This window comes from Malania oleifera, chromosome 10 (genome assembly GCF_029873635.1).
Source record: "Malania oleifera isolate guangnan ecotype guangnan chromosome 10, ASM2987363v1, whole genome shotgun sequence".
In the NCBI taxonomy this organism is placed as follows: domain Eukaryota; kingdom Viridiplantae; phylum Streptophyta; class Magnoliopsida; order Santalales; family Ximeniaceae; genus Malania; species Malania oleifera.
The window spans coordinates 11,113,735-11,133,136 of record NC_080426.1 but is presented as its reverse complement, the minus strand read 5'-3'; the positions used below and the strand labels follow the sequence as shown (position 1 = coordinate 11,133,136).

Below are 19,402 nucleotides of genomic sequence, written 5' to 3'. Positions count from 1 at the left end.
CGTATTCACACATATTCACACAATTATTTATTAGCAAAGGTTCCCAAGAATAGGGAAGATTACCCACCCATATAGGTAGCTTCCATCTGCCCTAATGCGTTATGCAACCTAGTATGGCTACATTTGATACCTATCAAGGCACCTGCCTTTCTCAGTAAGCCCTTGGGCGGAGAGTTTACCTTACCTCAAATACATATAATACTACAATATGTAATACACTTATTACTTTGTTACATTACTCTGCGCCCTGTTACCTCTGTAATACTTATCTCTTTATAATCTCAGTTTTCATATTTCTCAATATTTCACATCACATAATATTTCTCATCACAAAATATGTTGCAACACATAATATCTCACATCGCATATTATGTTTCCACATTTCACATCACATAATTTGTATTCACATTCCACATCACATAATCTGCTTTCATATACACTATTCTCATGTTATATGTTGGTCAAATCTACAATTATGCATTTAGAACTCACTGCCAGATAGATAAACACTGTCATGCTTCCCCCCATGACAATTGTGCCGCCTATAGGCTAGAATTAACCCTGGTCGGTCCACCAGAGTTAAATCAATAACAACCTTTTCTGTCTGTAAGTTAAATTGATTGTTCCCATACTAGTCTAGACTCCAAATGGACTCTACCCTCTTCAGTCCAATTGACCATCCCGTCTCCACACTCTCTCTAAGACGTATGGGTGCACTAACTCTTTGTAAATCACGTACAACAATAATGTGCCTACTACGATCCACCGAAGTTCTCAAACCATAACTTGCAATTTGACATTCACATTCAGCTCTATTTTAAACAATCACACACAATATATATTCTCAACGCATTTTAGTATTTCCAACATCTCATAAATATATCATAATTCAACACAATATATTCACTTTACTCATGCCACACAATTTGAAATAATAAGCCAACCCTTGTTTATCCTTTGTTTTACTAAAAATACACGTTAAATTATTTCCACAATTTATCCAGAAAATTCACTACTTTAATCATTCTATTTTCACAAATAATAACTAAGAACACAGCCCTAGGCTCAAAATCATAATTTAAACGATTGGCTTTTCAAAAGCCACTTGATAATCATATATATATATATACACATATAATTTCCATTTTAACCGATTGAATTACAAAATTACTGACTTAATCTATTCCCCATACCTGATTTCCAGAAACTACGCTGGCAGAGATGTAAAGACCCGAAAAAATTAAAATAATTAGGAAAAATAATAAATAAATAAATAAATTAATTAATTAAAATTATTAATCAATTAGTTAGTTAAATATTATTAAATTGATATATTAAATAAATAAATAAAATAGTATGGAAGAAATTTAAAAAAAAAACTAATTGAAATAAGATTTTATATATATTGTGACGCCCCAATTTTAGTACAATTTTTTTCTCAATAATAAATAAATAATCACACGTCATCCATAACATTCACAAATCGGCCACATCAACAACCCTACTACCATTCGTACGACTCGACCAGCATTGGGTACCGGAAAAAAAGTCATTTTATTTATAAAACCTAACAGCGGAAGACAGTGTATTTATATCATTCAGAATACAATAACCAGAGTATCAATTAATATTTACACAATACGATCTCATACCCAAAAACAATATAATCATAAGGAATAACACCTCCCTAGTCCAAACTCATCCTGTATGTCAGGGTCTCGGCTCCCTGTGATCACGAAGCTCTATCACCTGGTCTATCCCTGTTCCCTAAAAAATTTAGTTAATTTGAATGAGACATATCTCAGTAAGAAGGAATAAATTATTTACAGTGTGTGGTCATATAAGTTCAGTTATAACATGCTTTACTTTTCAAAATAACATTTCATCTGAGAAAATACATTGGCGAATATATTCTCATAGTCATATAGATATACAACACAAGCTTTTATAAGCTTTAAAATCATTTCTCAAAATCAATCATTCCAATACATTTTTACCTGCGAAGTTCCTAAGAATAGGGAAGATTACCCGCTCATACAGGTAGTTTCCCTCTGCCCTAATACATTATGCAGTCAGGTATGGCCACATCTGATACCTATCGGGGCATTCACCTTACTTAGTAAGCCCTCAGGCGGAGAGTTTCACTTCGCCTCAATTATTTATGTCATTAACTCACACGGTTCATTTCTCACATTTAACATTCTCTATTTCTCAATTTCCCTTCTTTCTTTCATTTCTCATTTTAGCCAATTTTATCATTCTTTCACTTTCCATTTCCATTTTATTTTCCGGCTCATGAGTATCCCTGGTATCAAATATCAACATCGCATTTATAACTCATGGCCACCCTGAAGATCTTTCTATCCACGCCATGCTTCCCCCCATGGTCAAGGTTGTGCGGCCCGAAGGCTAGATCTAACCGTGGTTGGCCGACCCGGTTAGATCAAATATCATATCACATGTCACGTTTGTAGTACGACTGGCCGACCTATAACCCAGATTCGGACTCAGGTGGCCCAACAACCCTACAAAATGGCTCAATCGACTGTCACACTACACACTCAAAGAGTTTGTGTGGTTGCACTAACACCATTAGCAACGGTACCATGCTTAATATCATAATCATCTCACAGGGTTTACTATCACATACTTGCAATCATTATGCGGTATTGACATTTCATCAATCATATTCTAGAATATCATAATTCTGTTCAACATAAATATTCTCATAATTTTCTGTGCACATTTCATCATCTCGTAATAATGTATATATATATATATATATATATGTATATATCGTATTTCATGTATTTTCACATTTTCCCAAAATACTCATACCAGTAATTTGTACAAACTCATTTCTCATGCAAATAATTTTCACTCATAAATTAATAGCACATTTCATTATTTTCCAATATCAGAAATTCACAAAATCTCATCTTTCAGGCAAAACATTTCTACTTATGTATAAATACCGTATTTCATTATTTTTCACTAATCACATCAATAATTCTCATTTCAATATTTTCTTAGAAATTACTCATCATTATATTTCACAATCCAAAAGATCACAATTTAAAATTACTCAAATGCACACAATTTATCTGATATTTATATCATAATAATTTTTAGACAAAATATCATATGCTCATTTTCACATATTAACTCAAATAGTAATTCTAAAAACACTGCTATAATTTATTCTCCTTACCTGACTTATTGAGGGTCTTGTTAGGACCCAAATCATACGCCCTTGGTGCCCGAAATTTAACTCTTGCAATTTGCATTTTTTCCAGATTAATTAATTCATTTCTTCAAAAAAAAAAAAAAAAAACCCCATCTTACCTTCCCTAGGCTCCATATACCTCAAATTAATATTTAAACTAACATTTAATAGCCCCACTCAATTTTCTGAATTTTGTCTGTGGGTCCCAAAATTACACCCGCTGTGCTCACCCGTGCCCTAAATTTCAGAAATCCTACTTTAACTTCAGATGCTCAACATTTTAGTATTTCTAAGTTAATCCTAATTAATTAAAAATAAACTCCTTAATAACCCTTGTACTCCAAATTTGGGGTTTTTCCCAGGAAGATCCCACGAGAATTTCGTCCTGCTAGACTTGTAGAGAATCATCCCTAGATTCTCGTGGTAGTGTCCGTTCGTCAATCAGGCTTATAATTTGCAAGAAATTAAAGAAAAAGGAGAGATCGGTGCTCCTACCACCGATCTGCTCCGGTAGAAATAACGGCAGCAGAGAATGGAGTCTAGCGGTATCTTTCAATTTTTGATCAGGCGAAAATTTGCCACCAAAGAGGAGAGAGGGAGAGAAAATGAGATAGAGAGAGAGAGAGAGGAGAGAGAGAGAGAGATAGAGAGAGCGAGTAGAGAGATAGAGAGAATAGAGAGAGATAGAGAGTGGTGAGGGCGGGTGGCTTAGCTCTGCGCAGTCTTGTCTCGAGATTTCCAAAATCAATCCTGAAGCTTCAGCAATGCTTCATGAATGAGATTGGTTGATGAATAATAATAATATAATAATATAATATAGTAATTATATTATAAATAATTATATTTTATTAATAAAAATAAAAATAAATTTTAATTATTTTTATTTATTTATTTTATTTATTTTTTATTTATTTTATTTTTAAGAATCACTCCACTAATCTTCTATATCCCTTTTTGGGGTTATTATATATATATATATATATATATATATATGGGGATTAAGTAATATGTAAGTATAAATATATGTATATATATATATAATAATATTATTATTATCATTATTATTATATTAGATATATGTATAAATTGATTAACCTTCAGGAATTCAATTCCAGCAAACTGAAGCAGCATCCCCCCGCCCAGCATCTCACCAACTCTCATCGTCTCTCCGTTTTTCTCTCTCTCCCCTCATTTCTCAACAGATATTTGGCCGATCGGGAAACGGAAGGTACCTTTGGGTTCCTAGTTCCGCCGTCGACATTTCTACTGGAGCGGATTTGTGATGGGAACAACTTAGACACTACTCCTGGGGAAAGGTAACTTTTCCCCTGTCACGACCCACTTATTTTTCCACATATATATATATATTTTAATAATATCAATGTCATAAATCCCAGCTCAGCAGGTCACCATCCACTTGGGCCCGTGGGTACCTGGGATTTAACAAAATATATAGCAAAAGCTTAAGCAGCAGAAAACATATAATCATATACATCTCACCATAACATGCATTACAATATACCAAAGTCACTAAACCACTGTATTTCTTCATATACACATCCCAAAAATCATATCTAGGGACATTTCCCACAAAATCTAACTGTTCCTACAAAAAGTTACCCTTCACAGTGGGCAGATAAACAACACTAGCTCAGCGGGGCTTTTCCCGCTCTACTATTTGGGCCTCTAAAAAGTTTATAAGATTTAGGGGTGAGACACCTCTCAGTAAGGGAAATAAACTAATAACAGTGTGTGGCAACATGAGTATTCGGTATTCTACATATATCATATATAACATTTTTAGTACTGTTTATCAAATCTGGGAAAACATATGTATATCAAAACATGATAGAACATAGTGCATTTTATAAGCACATCTCATCTCATATCATAATAATAACATAAAAACAATCCTAGTAGGTTAGCTGGCTGTTGTCATGTATTACCCCCACATGACTGGGTTGTGTGGCCCGAAGGCGGGACCTGACAATGGTTGGCCGACCACTGCCAAGTCAAACAGTAGTCTGTAGATCCGATGGGTCTGCTAGACCTGATCCGTACACCAGGGGCGATAACAGCACACTTCTTGAAAATAACCACATCGACCATCCAATCTCACACCACTCCGTACAGCGGCATTAACACAGATATCATGATCACAAAGACCATGTACACATAGTAACGGTACCGTGCAAGTACTAGCCTAAATTAAGCCAACTAGGTTCTGATATCATACACATATACTAAAATCACGATACATGGATATCTCATATCATTAATTATTAAATAAACCATATTATTTTGCACATATACGTGTATCATGAAAATCATCGGCCCGTACGCCGGTATTATACATTTTATCAAAGTTCGGCCCGTACACCGGCAACACATAGGACAGCTCGTACGCTGGCAAATCACATCATAGCATGGCCCGTACACCGGCAAACATATCATAGCACAACCTATACGCTGGCAAATATATCCACATAGCACGGCCCGTACGCTGACAAATATAGCACAAACCGTACACTAGCAAATCACAGTCACATAGCATGGCCTGTATGTCGGCAAAACATATAAAAACCTCGGCTCGTACGCCGGTTCTTCAATCATAAAAATCTACATCATCCACATTCCCAAAAAACAATATTTCACAACATTTTTACTCTTGCCACACAAACGGATTTTCACATATTCAGCATACGATCATTTTCACAGTATTTTGCAAATATAAATCATTTATATAAATATATTTATTTTTCCTGAAACTAGATGCTACATATATATATACATGCATTTTCTTAAAACAAAACTAGCTTAGTTTATTCCCTTACCTGAATCCTGGAAAGCCCCTAATAAAACTGCCCCGCACCCACAAGGTTCCTAACTCAACACCCTGAAAATGAAAACTCTCAGTATTAAAGTTCAATATTTTTGTACGTACAACATTTTCTATAGCTATCACTAAGTCAAATTCGACTTAAAAGCCTTACCTCAACTTAGGTATGATTCCCTACGTTCCCAATTCAACACCCCTGGAACAATATTGCTTAGAATTAAAGTTCAGTATTTCTAAGTGTATAACATTTTTTACAACTGTCACAAATCCAAATATTGAGTAAAAAGTCTTACCCTGGATTTGGGATGATTTCCACCTTACTTTCACCGACGATTCGCTCCAGCAGATTCGGAGAGAACTTCCCTATGAGGGTCGTGGTGACTTCGGATTGTCGATCCGGTGAAGATCTGGCTCGAAATCAACGAAAGAAAGGGAGAGAACCGAAGGGGAGAGAGAGAGAGGGGGAAGAGGTAGCTTCGTTTGTAAGTTAAAATCTGAATTTTTCTATTTATAGACAAGGGATTTCATCAACGAGACACATCACCTCGTCGACGAGTCCTTCTTTAAATACGTCGACGAGACCCTATATTCATTGATGAAATTCAGGTTGCCCCAGAACCTCTCTCGGTATTTTCTCGTCGACGAAGCCTTGTGTTCTTCGATGAATTTTCTTATGCACTCGTCGACTGTCTCCTTCTATTTTTGTTCCTATTTTCTCTCCCTTTTAATTATTCAACTTCCATTTTTTATACGGGTTGCCACATCCCCATTTTCCCAATTTCTCTTTAAATATGCCATTAAATCGACAATCGGGCACCACCATGTGGTCCTAGTCGCGATTGTCATCATTTTGACGTGGATAAATTTTCAATTAGGGTTTTCTAGGCCCCACTCCAAAGCGAGAGTGAGATTTGGGAAATTTGACAAATTGGTTATATTTGCGGGTATAACTATTTATTTAAAAATTATGGCCCTAGGAAATATTTAAATTGTATTTTATTTAGGAATAATTTAATGAAACTAGGGTTTTTGAATCAGGGTGTAAGAACCCAAACCGTGATATATGAGTTTAAATAAATAAGAGAGGGGCAAATTGGGAATTTAGTAGATTTCGTCGACGAAGCCAGGAATCGTCAACGAAGTCCATGTAAGTCTCATCAATGAAGTTCAGAGGCTCGTCGATGAGGAGAAGCTGAGAGAATTTAGGAAACCGGTGATATCAGGTTTCGTCGGCGAATCCACCATCTCGTCGGCGAGCTGTCTATATGACCTCATCGACTAGGAGATTATTTCATCGACGAAGACGCCCGAGTCAAAGGGTTATAAATATCATTTCTCTTTACTTCTAAGCTAAGAAATCTAAAAATCTTTTTTTTTTCTCTCTCTCTAGAACTCTCCCTACACTTCTTCTCTCTAGATTTCTTAGTTGTTCATCGCGATAATAGTTAATCTAAAGTTACCATGAGGATCGTGGAAGGATTTTCTACAAAACCTACGGATCGGGATCTTGTTTCAGAGATTTTTGGGTTTCGACTTAAAATCGAGGGAAGACTCAGTTTTCTTTTCTGATCCAGTAGTTTAGTAGAGGATGGGGTTGTGAGTATCTTCTGTACTGTTAATTGTAGGTTTTGGAACTCGGTTCGTTGTTTATGGGCCTTAAAGTTTAGGATTTGCTATTTGGGGGAAAGGTAAAGGGAATTGTTTTTATATCGGTTATTTTTGAAATCAGACTTGGTAGAACTGTGGTTCACGGTCATGTGTGTGTTTTGGCTACTCATTTGGGGAGATTTATTGGGGGAAAACTATGGGTTTTTTATGATTACAGTTTTGGGTAAAAGGGAGCGATGGGTTGTATCCTTGGTTTTGTTGAAAACCAAATGTATATGTTGATTTATACTATGTTATAGGGATGGTTGTGCCTTGACTTGTTTAAACTGTATTTGTTTGGAAAACCATGATTTTAGATTACTAAATGGGTGTGGTTTTTTTGGTTATATGAGCATGCATATGTGTGTGATTGGTTGAAATGCTAGTAGGACGCAGTTCCGAGTTGTTCCAAGTATTGAGAGTGTCCGGCTCTATATCCGAGGGTGTATGAAATCACTGGCCATAGATTGGCAGAGTGTCTAGCTTTATATCCGAGGGTATGAGCCTATTTCGGCAGATCAGGCCGAAGGGTGTGGATCCACCAGTTTAGTGCTGGTACGATTCCATGGGAGTCCGGGGCTAGTTATGTGTCGGTGGCGCCATGTTACGTGGGTTGGCTACGGTCCAACGCCGTATGTCGCGGGCCGGCTTCGGGCCAAAGGGTGTGACGACACCAGGATTGCTGATCATGTGTGTGTGTGCATGTATGCACTGTTGTGAAATTAGTACTGAAACTGCATTTAACTGCATGTATATTGCATTATAACAATACTCAAATGCCACACACCGATATAACATGTGTTCTTCCTTACTGAGAGGTGTCTCACCCCTACTCTACATACATTTTTACAGGTCCTTCGAGTAACTGGAACTAGCGTCCTTGTGTCAGGAGCATCGTGACCAAGGTACTGCGGGTAGCGCTTGGGTGAGTGCTAGGACTTGCATTTTGTGGGTTGCCATTTTGGGATGTTGGGCACCCGTTTGTACATTATTGATGGAACCTTGATTCTGTCCTTGTATAGATTCTGGCATGGTACTGTATGTATATAGTATGACCTTTTTTCACTGCATATATTCTATTATGTTTGGATGTGTATAGGGTGCCTGGGAACCCCATGGGGTCGAACCCATATCTGTTGTCCTGTATCTTTGGATGTTTTGTATGATACAGTGACTGGTTGGTTTACACTTTCACCCCTAGGTCCCAGTTCCGAGTTCGGAGTGTGACAACTTGGTATCAAAGCTAACCAGGTTGTCAGGTCTTGTAGACTTGGTTAGGCTTAGCTGTGAGTACATACTAGAGTATAGGATGTTGGATATAGGTAGAGTTGGTTGAGGGTTGTTCGATTGCTGGACTAGGATTTATCGATGGTATTCCGTGTTTTTCCTGGGATGACGATTCCAATAAAAGTAGGGCAAATCATTGATGACTTTTGTGTTGGTGCGATAGGATAGACCTGGACCTGGTAGGAAATAGTTAACATGATTAGTTGTTGATCATTGTGTTAACTGTACGTGTTGTAGGGATATTGATAAATTCATATTGTGCTGCAAAATGGAGCCTAAGGATAATGACCTGGGAAGTGGTTCTGAGGAGACTTCGAGTGATGGGTCTCTTTTTGTGCCTCGAGGTTTGATGAGACAGGTGTTATGGGAGATCGGGCAGAGTTTGAGGAGACGTGAGCACTCTCCTACTACTGCAGGGTGCACCATTGAGAGGTTCACATGCATGCATCCTCCGATGTTCTCTAGAGGACCTGACCCAACGATAGCAGAGGATTGGGTGGAGAAGACTTAGAGAATCTTGGAGGTCCTATACTACACAGATAGGTAGCAAGTCCTCTATGCTACCTTCTAGCTATTTGGGGAGGTGGGTCGACGGTGGACTGCAGTGAATCTGTTGGAGAAGTAGAGGGGCGGTCTTGAGGAGATGTCATGGAGCCGTTTCAAGGAGGTGTTCTTCGACAGATACTTCCCGACTTCTATATGTGATGCAAAGACGGATGAGTTTTGTACTCTGACTCAGGGGAGTATGACAATGCAGGGATATGCGACTCTGTATATAGAGTTGTCCCGATTTGTACGTGTTTGATCTCGAGCGAGTACGAGAAGACTCGGAGGTTCGAGAAGTGTCTGAGGAAGGATATCCGCAGATTGGTGGGTATGCTTCAGATTCACGAATTCTCGGTGTTGGTAGATAAAGCCATGGTGATTAAGACCGGTATCCAAGAGGACGAGGTGGATCAAGAATCAAGGAAGAGGACAATACATTCTGGTTCTCAGACAGGATCTCGTCAAGGATCGTGGAAGAAAAGGAACAAGGGCTTGGGTTATCATTAGAATATCGAGCGCCAGAGTTCTCAAGGGAGCCAGACTAATGGACGTTGTACTAGATGTCACAAATGGCATGAAGGTGTGTGCTGGTCATTTGAGGGTAAGTGTTACAACTGTGGCCAGCCAGGTCACATGTTTCGTGATTTTCGTGCACCGAAGCAAGATGTGCTTGCATCTAGTGTGAACCAAGGGTGCAACCAGTTACCTCGAGGAACCGTTCAGATGAATACAGCTTCGTCCAGAGTATACTCTCTTACTCCAACGGACGCTAAGCATGCAAGGAACGTAGTGACAGGTATCTTATAATTGCTTTCAAATAAGGCTTCTGTTTTGTTTGATTTAAGTGCAACCAATTCTTTTATATCTGTGAATTTTGTTGGACGGTGTGGGGTTGAGACCCAAGACATGAACGAGTTGTTATCTATTACTATGCCATCGGGGAGTGTATCTTTCTATAGGAAGATGTTGGTAGACCGCCCAGTGGTAATTCAGGGAAAGCTGCTACCTGTGAATCTTGTTGTACACTACATGTCAGGGTTCGATGTTATTCTGGGGATGGATTAGTTGTTCTCTGATTATGCTGTGATCTACTGTCGTAGGAAGGTAGTTGTTTTCAGACCTGCTGGGGAGCAGGAGTATGAATTTGTGGGATCGTGTGTGCGTCCAGTGCCACAGATTTTGTCGGCACTACAGGCGAGGAGGTTACTCTTGGACGGGTGTCAGGGGTACCTAGCTTATGTGAAGGAACCACCGCTGGATAAGTTGAGACTCAAGGACATTTGGGTAGTCAGCGAGTTCCCGGATGTGTTTCTAGATGATTTACCCCATTTACCTCCGGATCGAGAGGTGGAGTTTGCTATAGAGTTGCGGCCTGGAAAGGCACCGATCTCTAAAGCTCTATATCGGAGACTCCAGTAGAACTTCGAGAGTTGAAGTAGTAGTTGCAGGAATTACTAGACAGGGGTTTCATTCGACCTAGTGTTTCACCCTAGGGAGCTCCAGTATTGTTTGTGAAGAAAAATGACAGGTCGATGCGGATGTGCATTGATTACCGTGAGATTAACAAGGTAAATGTGAAGAATCCTTATCCTTTACCTTGTATAGATGATCTCTTTGACCAATTATAGGGGACGCAGGTCTTTTTGAAGATCGACTTGCGGTTAGGATATCATCAGGTGAGGGTCAGATCAGAGGATGTTGTGAAGACTGCTTTCCGAACCAGATACGGCCACTACAAGTTCTTGGTCATACCATTTGGGTTGACGAATGCTCTGGAGGTGTTCATGGATCTGATGAACATGGTTTTCCATAAGTACCTGAATTGGTTCGTGGTGGTATTCATTGACGATATTCTTGTATACTCGAGGAGTTTGGAAAAGCATGAGAATCATCTGAGATTAGTATTATAGATTCTTCGGGAGAAGAAGCTATATGCTAAACAAAAGAAGTGTGAATTCTAGTTGAGTCAGATTGCATTCTTAGGCCATGTGGTTACTGGTGATGGTATATCAGTTAATCCTAGCAAGATCGAAGCTGTGGTTGACTGGGTGAAGTCGAAGAATGTGTAGGAGGTTTGGAGTTTTCTAGGACTGGCGGGTTATTATCATCAGTTTGTGGAGGGGTTTTCTAAACTGTTTGGGCCTCTAAATCGATTGACCAGGAAGGGAGTACAATTTGAGTGGACCAGTGATTGCGAGCAGTGCTTTCAAGAGTTGAAGCACCGATTGGTTACTATTCTGGTTTTGACCATTCCTTCAGGGGATGGTGGGTTTGTGATCTATAGCGACATGTTTCTAAAAGGTTTGGGATGTGTGTTTATGCAGCAGGGTAAGATAGTAGCTTATGCTTCTCGACAACTGAAGGCATATGAGAAGAATTACCCTACGCACGATTTGGAATTGCATGCTGTTGTATATGCAGTGAAGATCTGGCGACACTATCTATATGGTGTGCAGTGTGAGATCTTTACTGACCACAAAAGCCTCAGGTATTTCTTCATGCAGAAGGAGTTGAATATGAGGCAGAGACGGTGGCTTGAGTTGATTAAGGACTACGATTGCATGATCAGCTATCACTCGGGAAAGGCTAATGTGGTGGCTGATGCTATAAGTCAGAAGTTAGGACCTGTGGCTATATCTGCGGTTGTAACTCAGTGTCACATTAGACGAGATTTGGAGAGCTTGGGTATAGAGTTGGTATCTGGTGATCATCAAGCTTTCTTTGCTAGTTTGGTGGTCTAGCCGACTTTGTTTGAGCGTATAAAAGCTGCGCAAGCTAGTGATGCAGAGTTAGCTGAGATTGTGGAGAAAGTGCATCAGGGTTTGGTTGCAGATTTTAAAATCTCTAAAGGAGGTGTATTGAGGTTTGGGACCAGGCTATGTGTTCCAAACAATGATGAGATCAGAAGGACGATTCTGGAGGAGGTGCATCGTTCATTATATACAGTACATCTTGGTAGTACGAAGATGTATCGTGACTTGCATGAAACCTTTTGGTGGTCTATTATGAAGAGGTAGATTGCTCAGTTTGTGGAGTAGTGTCTGACGTGTCAGGAGGTGAAAGCTGAACATCAGAGGCCGACAGGGCCATTGCAATCTTTTCCTATTCCAGTGTGGAAATCAGAGCATATTTTCATGGACTTTGTGATCGAATTGCCGCCAGCACTTCACGGGCAGAATGCTATCTGGGTGATCATGGATAGGTTAACAAAATCTGCTCATTTCATAACAATAAAGGTTGGCTATCCTCTGAGTAGGTTAGTAGATATGTATATGCATGAGATTGTGAGAATGTATGGGGTACCGGTGTCTATTGTGTCAAATCGAGATCCGAGGTTTACTTCTCGATTCTGGATGAGCTTGTAGGAGGCACTGGAGACGAAGCTTACTTTCAGTACAATGTTCCCACCCTATATTGATGGACAGTCGGAGAGGACGATACAGATCTTGGAAGATATGTTGCGAGCTTATGTGTTAGACTTTGGTTGTAGTTGGATGTTTATGCCATTAGTAGAGTTCGCTTATAATAATGGCTTCCAAGCTAGTATCGGAATGGCACCATTTGGGGCTTTGTATGGTCAGAGGTGTCAATCTCCTTTATATTGGGATGAGGTTGGTGAACATCAAGTGTTAGGACCTGAACTTGTACAGCAGGCATCTGAGAAGCTGGGTTTGATCCGAGAGTAAATTAGCTCAAAGTAGGCAGAAGAGTTACGTAGATGTTCGCCGCTATGAGTTGGGAGTTCGAGGTGGGGGGTAAGGTATTTCTATGTATCGCTCCGATGAAAGGGGTGATGAGATTTGGGAGGAAGGACAAGCTGAGCCCGAGGTACATCGGACCATTCGAGGTTCTTGAGCGAGTGGGTCCGGTAGCTTATAGGATTGCACTACCCCCAGCACTCTCGAGGGTCCAGGATGTGTTTCACGTATTCATGTTAAGAAGGTATATGTTGGATCCTTCATATGTTATCAGTTATGATGAGTTGGAAATTGGGGATACTTTAGTGTATGAGGAAATACCCGTTCAGGTTCTGGACCATAAAGTTCAGAAGTTTCATAATAAACAGATACCATTAGTGAAGGTATTGTGGCGAAACCACGAGATTGAGGAAGCTTCTTGGGAACTGGAAACGAAAATACCCTGGAAGTATCCATAGTTGTTTTGAGTACTTGTACGTTATCCTGCTTTGGGTTGGAATAAGTGGTTAGTCATCGGAGTGTGTATATTATGAACTCCTGAGACAATTTATATTGTAACCACGGTATTCCTCCGCCATAAGTGAGGGTATGTATATATGTATTCAATTGTATGAATGAGTTTGTGAATGAGAGATGGCAAATTTCGAGGACGAAATTTTTGTAAGGAGGGGAGGATGTAAAAACTCGAACTGTGATATATGGGTTTAAATAAATAAGAGATGGGCAAATTAGGAATTTAGCATATTTAATCAACGGAGCCAGGAATCGTCGACGAAGTCCATGTAGGTCTCTTCGACGAAGTTTAGAGGCTCGTCAACAAGGAGAAGTTGAGAGATTTTGGGAAACCGAAGATATCAAGATTCGTCGACGAATCCACCATCTCGTCGACGAGCTGTCTATACGACCTCGTCGATGAGGACACCATTTCGTTAATGAAGATGCCCGAGTCAAAGGGCTATAAATATCATTTCTCTTTACTTCCTAGTTAAGAAATCTAAAAATCTTCTCTCTCTCTCTCTCTCTCTCTCTCTCTCTCTAGAACTCTCCTTACATTCCTCTCTCTAAATTTCTTCGCCATTTGTCGTGATAATCGTTAATCTGAAGTTATCACGAGGATCGTGAAAAGATTCTCTACAAAACCTACAGATCAGAATCCTGTTTCGAAGATTTTTGGGTTTTGGCTTAAATCGAGGTAAGACTCGGTTTTCTTTTCTGACCTAGTAGTTTAGTAGAGGATGGGGTTGTGAGTATCTTCTGTACTGTTGATTGTAGGTTTGGGAACTCGGTTCACTATTTTGGGGCCTTAGAATTTGGAATTTTCTACTTGGGGGAAAGGTAAGGAGAATTGTGTTTATATTGGTTATTTTTGAAATCAGACTCGGTAGGACTGTGGTTCATGGTCTTGTGTGTGTTTTGGCCACTCATTTGGGGGGATCTAATGGGGAAAACTATAGGTTTTTCATGATTACAGTTTTGGGTAAAAGGGGGCGATGGGTTGTATCCCTGGTTTTGTTGAAAACCAAATGTATATGTTGATTTATACTGTGTTATAAGGATGGTCGTGCCTTGACTTGTTTAAACTATATTTTTTTGGAAAACCATGATTTTAGATTACCAAATGGGTGTGGTTTGTTTGGTTATATGAGTATGCATATGTGTGTGATTTGTTGAAATGCTAGTAGGAATGCGGTTTTGAATTGTTCTAGGTACTGAGAGTGTCCGGCTCTATATCTGAGGGCGTATGAAATCGCTAGCCATAGATTGGCAGAGTGTCCGGTTCTTTATCCGAGGGCGTGAGCCTATTCCAGCAGATCAGGCTGAAGGGTGTGGATCCACCAGTTTAGCACCGATACAATGCCATGGGAGTTGAGGACTAGCCATGTGCCAGTGGCGTCGTGTTACGCGGGTTGGCTACGGGCCAATGCCGTATGTCGCGGGCCAGCTTAGGGCTGAAGGGTGTGACAACACTAGGATTGCTAATCATATGTGCGTGTGCATGTATGCACTGTTGTGAAATTAGTACTGAAACTGCATTTAACTGCGTGTATGTTGCATCATGATAACACTCAAATGCCACACACCGATATAATCTGTGTTCTTCCTTACCGAGAGGTGTCTTACCCCTATTGTACGTACATTTTTACAGGTCCTTCGAGTAACCGGAACTAGCGTCCTTGTGTTGGGAGCGTAGTGGTCGGTGTACTGCGGGTAGCACTTGGGTGAGTGTTAGGACTTGCATTTTGTGGGTTGCCATTTTGGGATATGTTGGGCACCCGTTTGTACGTTATTGATGGAACCTTGATTTTGTCCTTGTATAAACTCTGGTATGGTTTTATATGTATATAGTATGACCTTTTTCCGCTGCGTATATTCTGTTATGTTTGGATGTGTATAGGATGCCTGGGAACCCCATAGGGTCGGACCCTCATTTGTTTTCCTGTATCTTTGGATGTTTTGTATGATACAGGGACTGATTGGTTTACATTTTCACCCCTGGGTCCTAGTTCCGGGTTCAGGGTGTGACAACCTGTCCGGGTGAGTGCCTTGGGCATCTGTGTGGGATTCCTATCGGTGTAGTTCGAGAATTCAGGTAAGGGAAAATTATATATTAAATCAGATTTTATGAAATTAAAGGTAATAATTTATGATATATTATATGTAGGTTTTGGTGTGAATTATTAAAATGCCAACCATATAAAATTATGATTTCTGAGTCTAGGACCACTTATTTAGTTATGTATTTTTGGAAATGAACTGAAGAAGTGGAAGGAATTTTCTAGATAATTATGTAAGAAATGAAAATTGTATTTTCAGTAATTAAATGCTAAATGTGGGTTCGACTACTTTACATAAATATGTGTGAATTTTACTGTTAAATTGTGTGGCATGAGATTCTGTGCAAATATATGTTAAATGTATGAGATACAGACTAAGTAAGTAAAGTATTGAGAATAAAATATGATAGAGACAATGTTGTCTGTGTATGTTAAATGCAACCATGTAAATGTATGATAGCTGAAAGATAGTCATGTTAGCAGATTCTAGCGCATTTCCATGTAGACTAACTGTTAACAGATTCTAGCGCATTTCTCTGTGGACTAACTGATGATGGCTAAAGACCAGCTGTAGTACAAAGGAATGAAATGAAAATGTTATCCAATGAAATGACAATGTAATGAAATGAAATTTGAAACATAAACGATACAAATAGGAAAAAGTCACCTAAAGTGAAATGCAATGTAATGTTAAGCTATGAACATGAATGACTGTGTATGATTAAATAAAGACAGAAAAAATGATGTATTATGATATTAGAAGTACTTATGTACGTAGAATGTGCTATGATTTGGGCGGGGTGTACTCTTCACCTGAGAGCTTGTTGAGAAAGGCAAGTGCACTAGTAGCTTCAGAAGTGGCAGTAGCTACATAACATACTAGGGTAGAGGGAACCTACTCGTATGGGAGGGTAGATTTCCCTATCCTTAGGGCCTTTGCTAGTAAGTTATTATTGAACGGTGTGAGTATGAGATCAATTTAACACTTGAGGGCTTACTGAGTAAGGTGAGTGCCTTGGTATGCTTCAGATGTGATCTTCGAGTTGCCTAAGTATCAGAGCAGAGGGGTACTACTTGTATAGGTGGATAATCACCCTTATCTTTGGGTAATCTAGTGGGTTAAATAGTTGCATGTGATTATTTAGGTTTAGAAAACAATTTCAATGTTATCATAATGATTTGTAAATGTATTTAAAATGATATCTTTATACCTCATGTTAGTCACACGCTGTTTTAATATATATGTTTCTTCTCTTACTGAGATGTGTTTCACCTGAATATGAATGTTTTTTTTTTCATGACATCCTCGAGGTCGGACTTAGAGAGCTCGAGAGTTTTTAACCTTTTGAGGAATATAAAGAGAAAGGGTATACTTTTTATATACTGAGGAGTTGTATAAAGTTGAAGTTGAAGTTTATGTTGTATGTCTTTATGTTTTAAGTTTGTTGAGAAAGGAACGATTGTGAAAATACTGAAATGTTTTGGAGATATATGTATCCATGGAAATGCAAGTGTTGGATGGTTAATACGGAATTTTGATAAAGATAGTAAACTCTGGGATTACGACATTATGGTATTACGGTATCATGGTATTATTTATGGAGATTATGTTTATATTTTTCCGCTGCGCATATTTTGGATTAAAGATTATCAAGTTTTTATCAGGTATAACACACCGAACCCAGGTTTAAGGGTTCAGGGCATTACAAGGGACCCCAAAACAATGTCTGCAGTGCTTACCCGAACCCTGATTCAATAACCCTAGTTCAATCAAATCAACGCCAAATAAAATACTATTTTAACATTTCCTAGGTCCATAAACTCCAAATAAACAATTAAACACCCAAAAATAACCAATTTGCTTAATTCCCTAAATCTTACCCTAGCCTTAGAGTGGTGTCTAGAAAGTCCAATTCAAAAATCTACTCCGCTAGACTTGTAAAGAAACGATCCTAGAACCATATGGTGGTTTCATATCTTTAGTTAGGCTGAAGATTTGAGAGAAATTAAGGAGAGAGTGTGGGTTGACCTTACCCTAGGAGTGGTGCCTACGACGCTCCTACGAAAAATCCACTCTAGTTAAATTAACGGTGGTGGAGAATGAAACCTAGCTGTATTTTCCGTTTTTCGATTGGTCGAGTATTTGCCGAGAAAATGAGGAGAGAGAGAAAGAGAGGAAAGGCATGAGGTGAGAGAAAGCTCAGAGAGATGGAGAGAGAGAGAGAGTACTGGAGGCGCATATTCTTCAATCCAAATTGAATTTGGATATGAAGAATTGGATTGCAAAAGAAGCTTCCTCAAAAAACTTTAATATATATATATATATATATATATATATCTTTACTTCAATTAGTTTTTCTCATACTATTTATTTTATTTGTTTATTTAATTATTTAATTTAATAATAATAATTAATTAATTAATTAATAATATTTTTTTCCAGGTTACTACATTCTTCATTCCTTAATAGAATTTCATCCTCGAAATTTGTGAACCGATAATTCTATTTAGATTCTATTATTAACGAACCACCCCATACCACATATTCCAATATACTTTATAATTATAATTAACTACATTGATCTAAAACTGAAAATTACTCTTACTTATCTTATAACATAAACTTATTACCTACTTCTGCGCCACGGGCAATGTTCGCACTAGTCGGGATACAAATATTAAACTGGAAAATCAATAAACATCAAAAACCGGTATTAGTGCTTAGAAACACCACCGTTGATGGATTTACCGTGGTTTTTTGAAACTCGCGACTGAATCAGAAAATCACAAAAATCTATCAAGGGATTTTTGCCTCCAAGTCACGAAAAACAATTCAGAATTCCTAATAGTATTTTAATTTACTCATTCCTATCCTCATCCTAACTCGATCCTATACTCTAGTATTAATCTAACCCAGAGTCTACAAAACCTAACAACCTAATGCTCTGATACCACTTTGTCACGCGCCGAACACGCCAATTGGGGCCAGGGGTGTGATGTGATCCAATCACTTGTGTATGATACCATAACCTCAATAACACAGCGGAAAAATAAATAAACATCCTCAATAATATACCAAAGTACTATATAAACATCCCAAAAATAAAATTTCCCAACATCAAGTATCCATATATACTTCTCAGAAAACTAAAAACATAAACCAAAAAAAAATACAACCAAAATTTGTACCCTCTCACAAAAATGCTATACCAACAAACTCAACCTTGAGCTCACTGAGCTCAATCACGTGAAGGTCTTGAAAAAGATGAAATTCATATCAAGTGAGACACATCTTAGTAATACGGAATAAATTAATACCAATGTGTGGCTATCATGAGGTTTGCATACAAAATATAATCATCATTTACAAATTAATCCACAATTATGAAATCATTCTTTGTCCCTACTCACACACATGCGTATTTTATAAAAGAGAGTTTCCCAAGGATTATGGTGATTACTCATCCATACAAGTAGCACCCCTCTGCTCTGATACCTTCTGCAATTGGGTATTACTACAACTAATGTTCATCAGGGCACTTACCTTACTCAATAAGCCCTCAGGTGAATAGTTTGTCTCATATTCACACACATTCACATAATT

The 19,402-nt window shown here is 38.6% G+C and overlaps 1 protein-coding gene across 1 annotated transcript in view; it reads left to right on the top strand.

Moving 5' to 3' along the window:
• Nucleotides 1-9,267: 9,267 nt before the first annotated feature.
• The window catches only part of LOC131166503 (dirigent protein 16-like), a 36,551-nt gene continuing 26,416 nt past the window's right edge, over nt 9,268-19,402 (top strand). The window contains exon 1 of the mRNA XM_058125101.1: nt 9,268-9,357. Coding sequence (XP_057981084.1) covers nt 9,268-9,357 — 90 coding nt within the window. The remainder of the gene's footprint in view (nt 9,358-19,402) is intronic.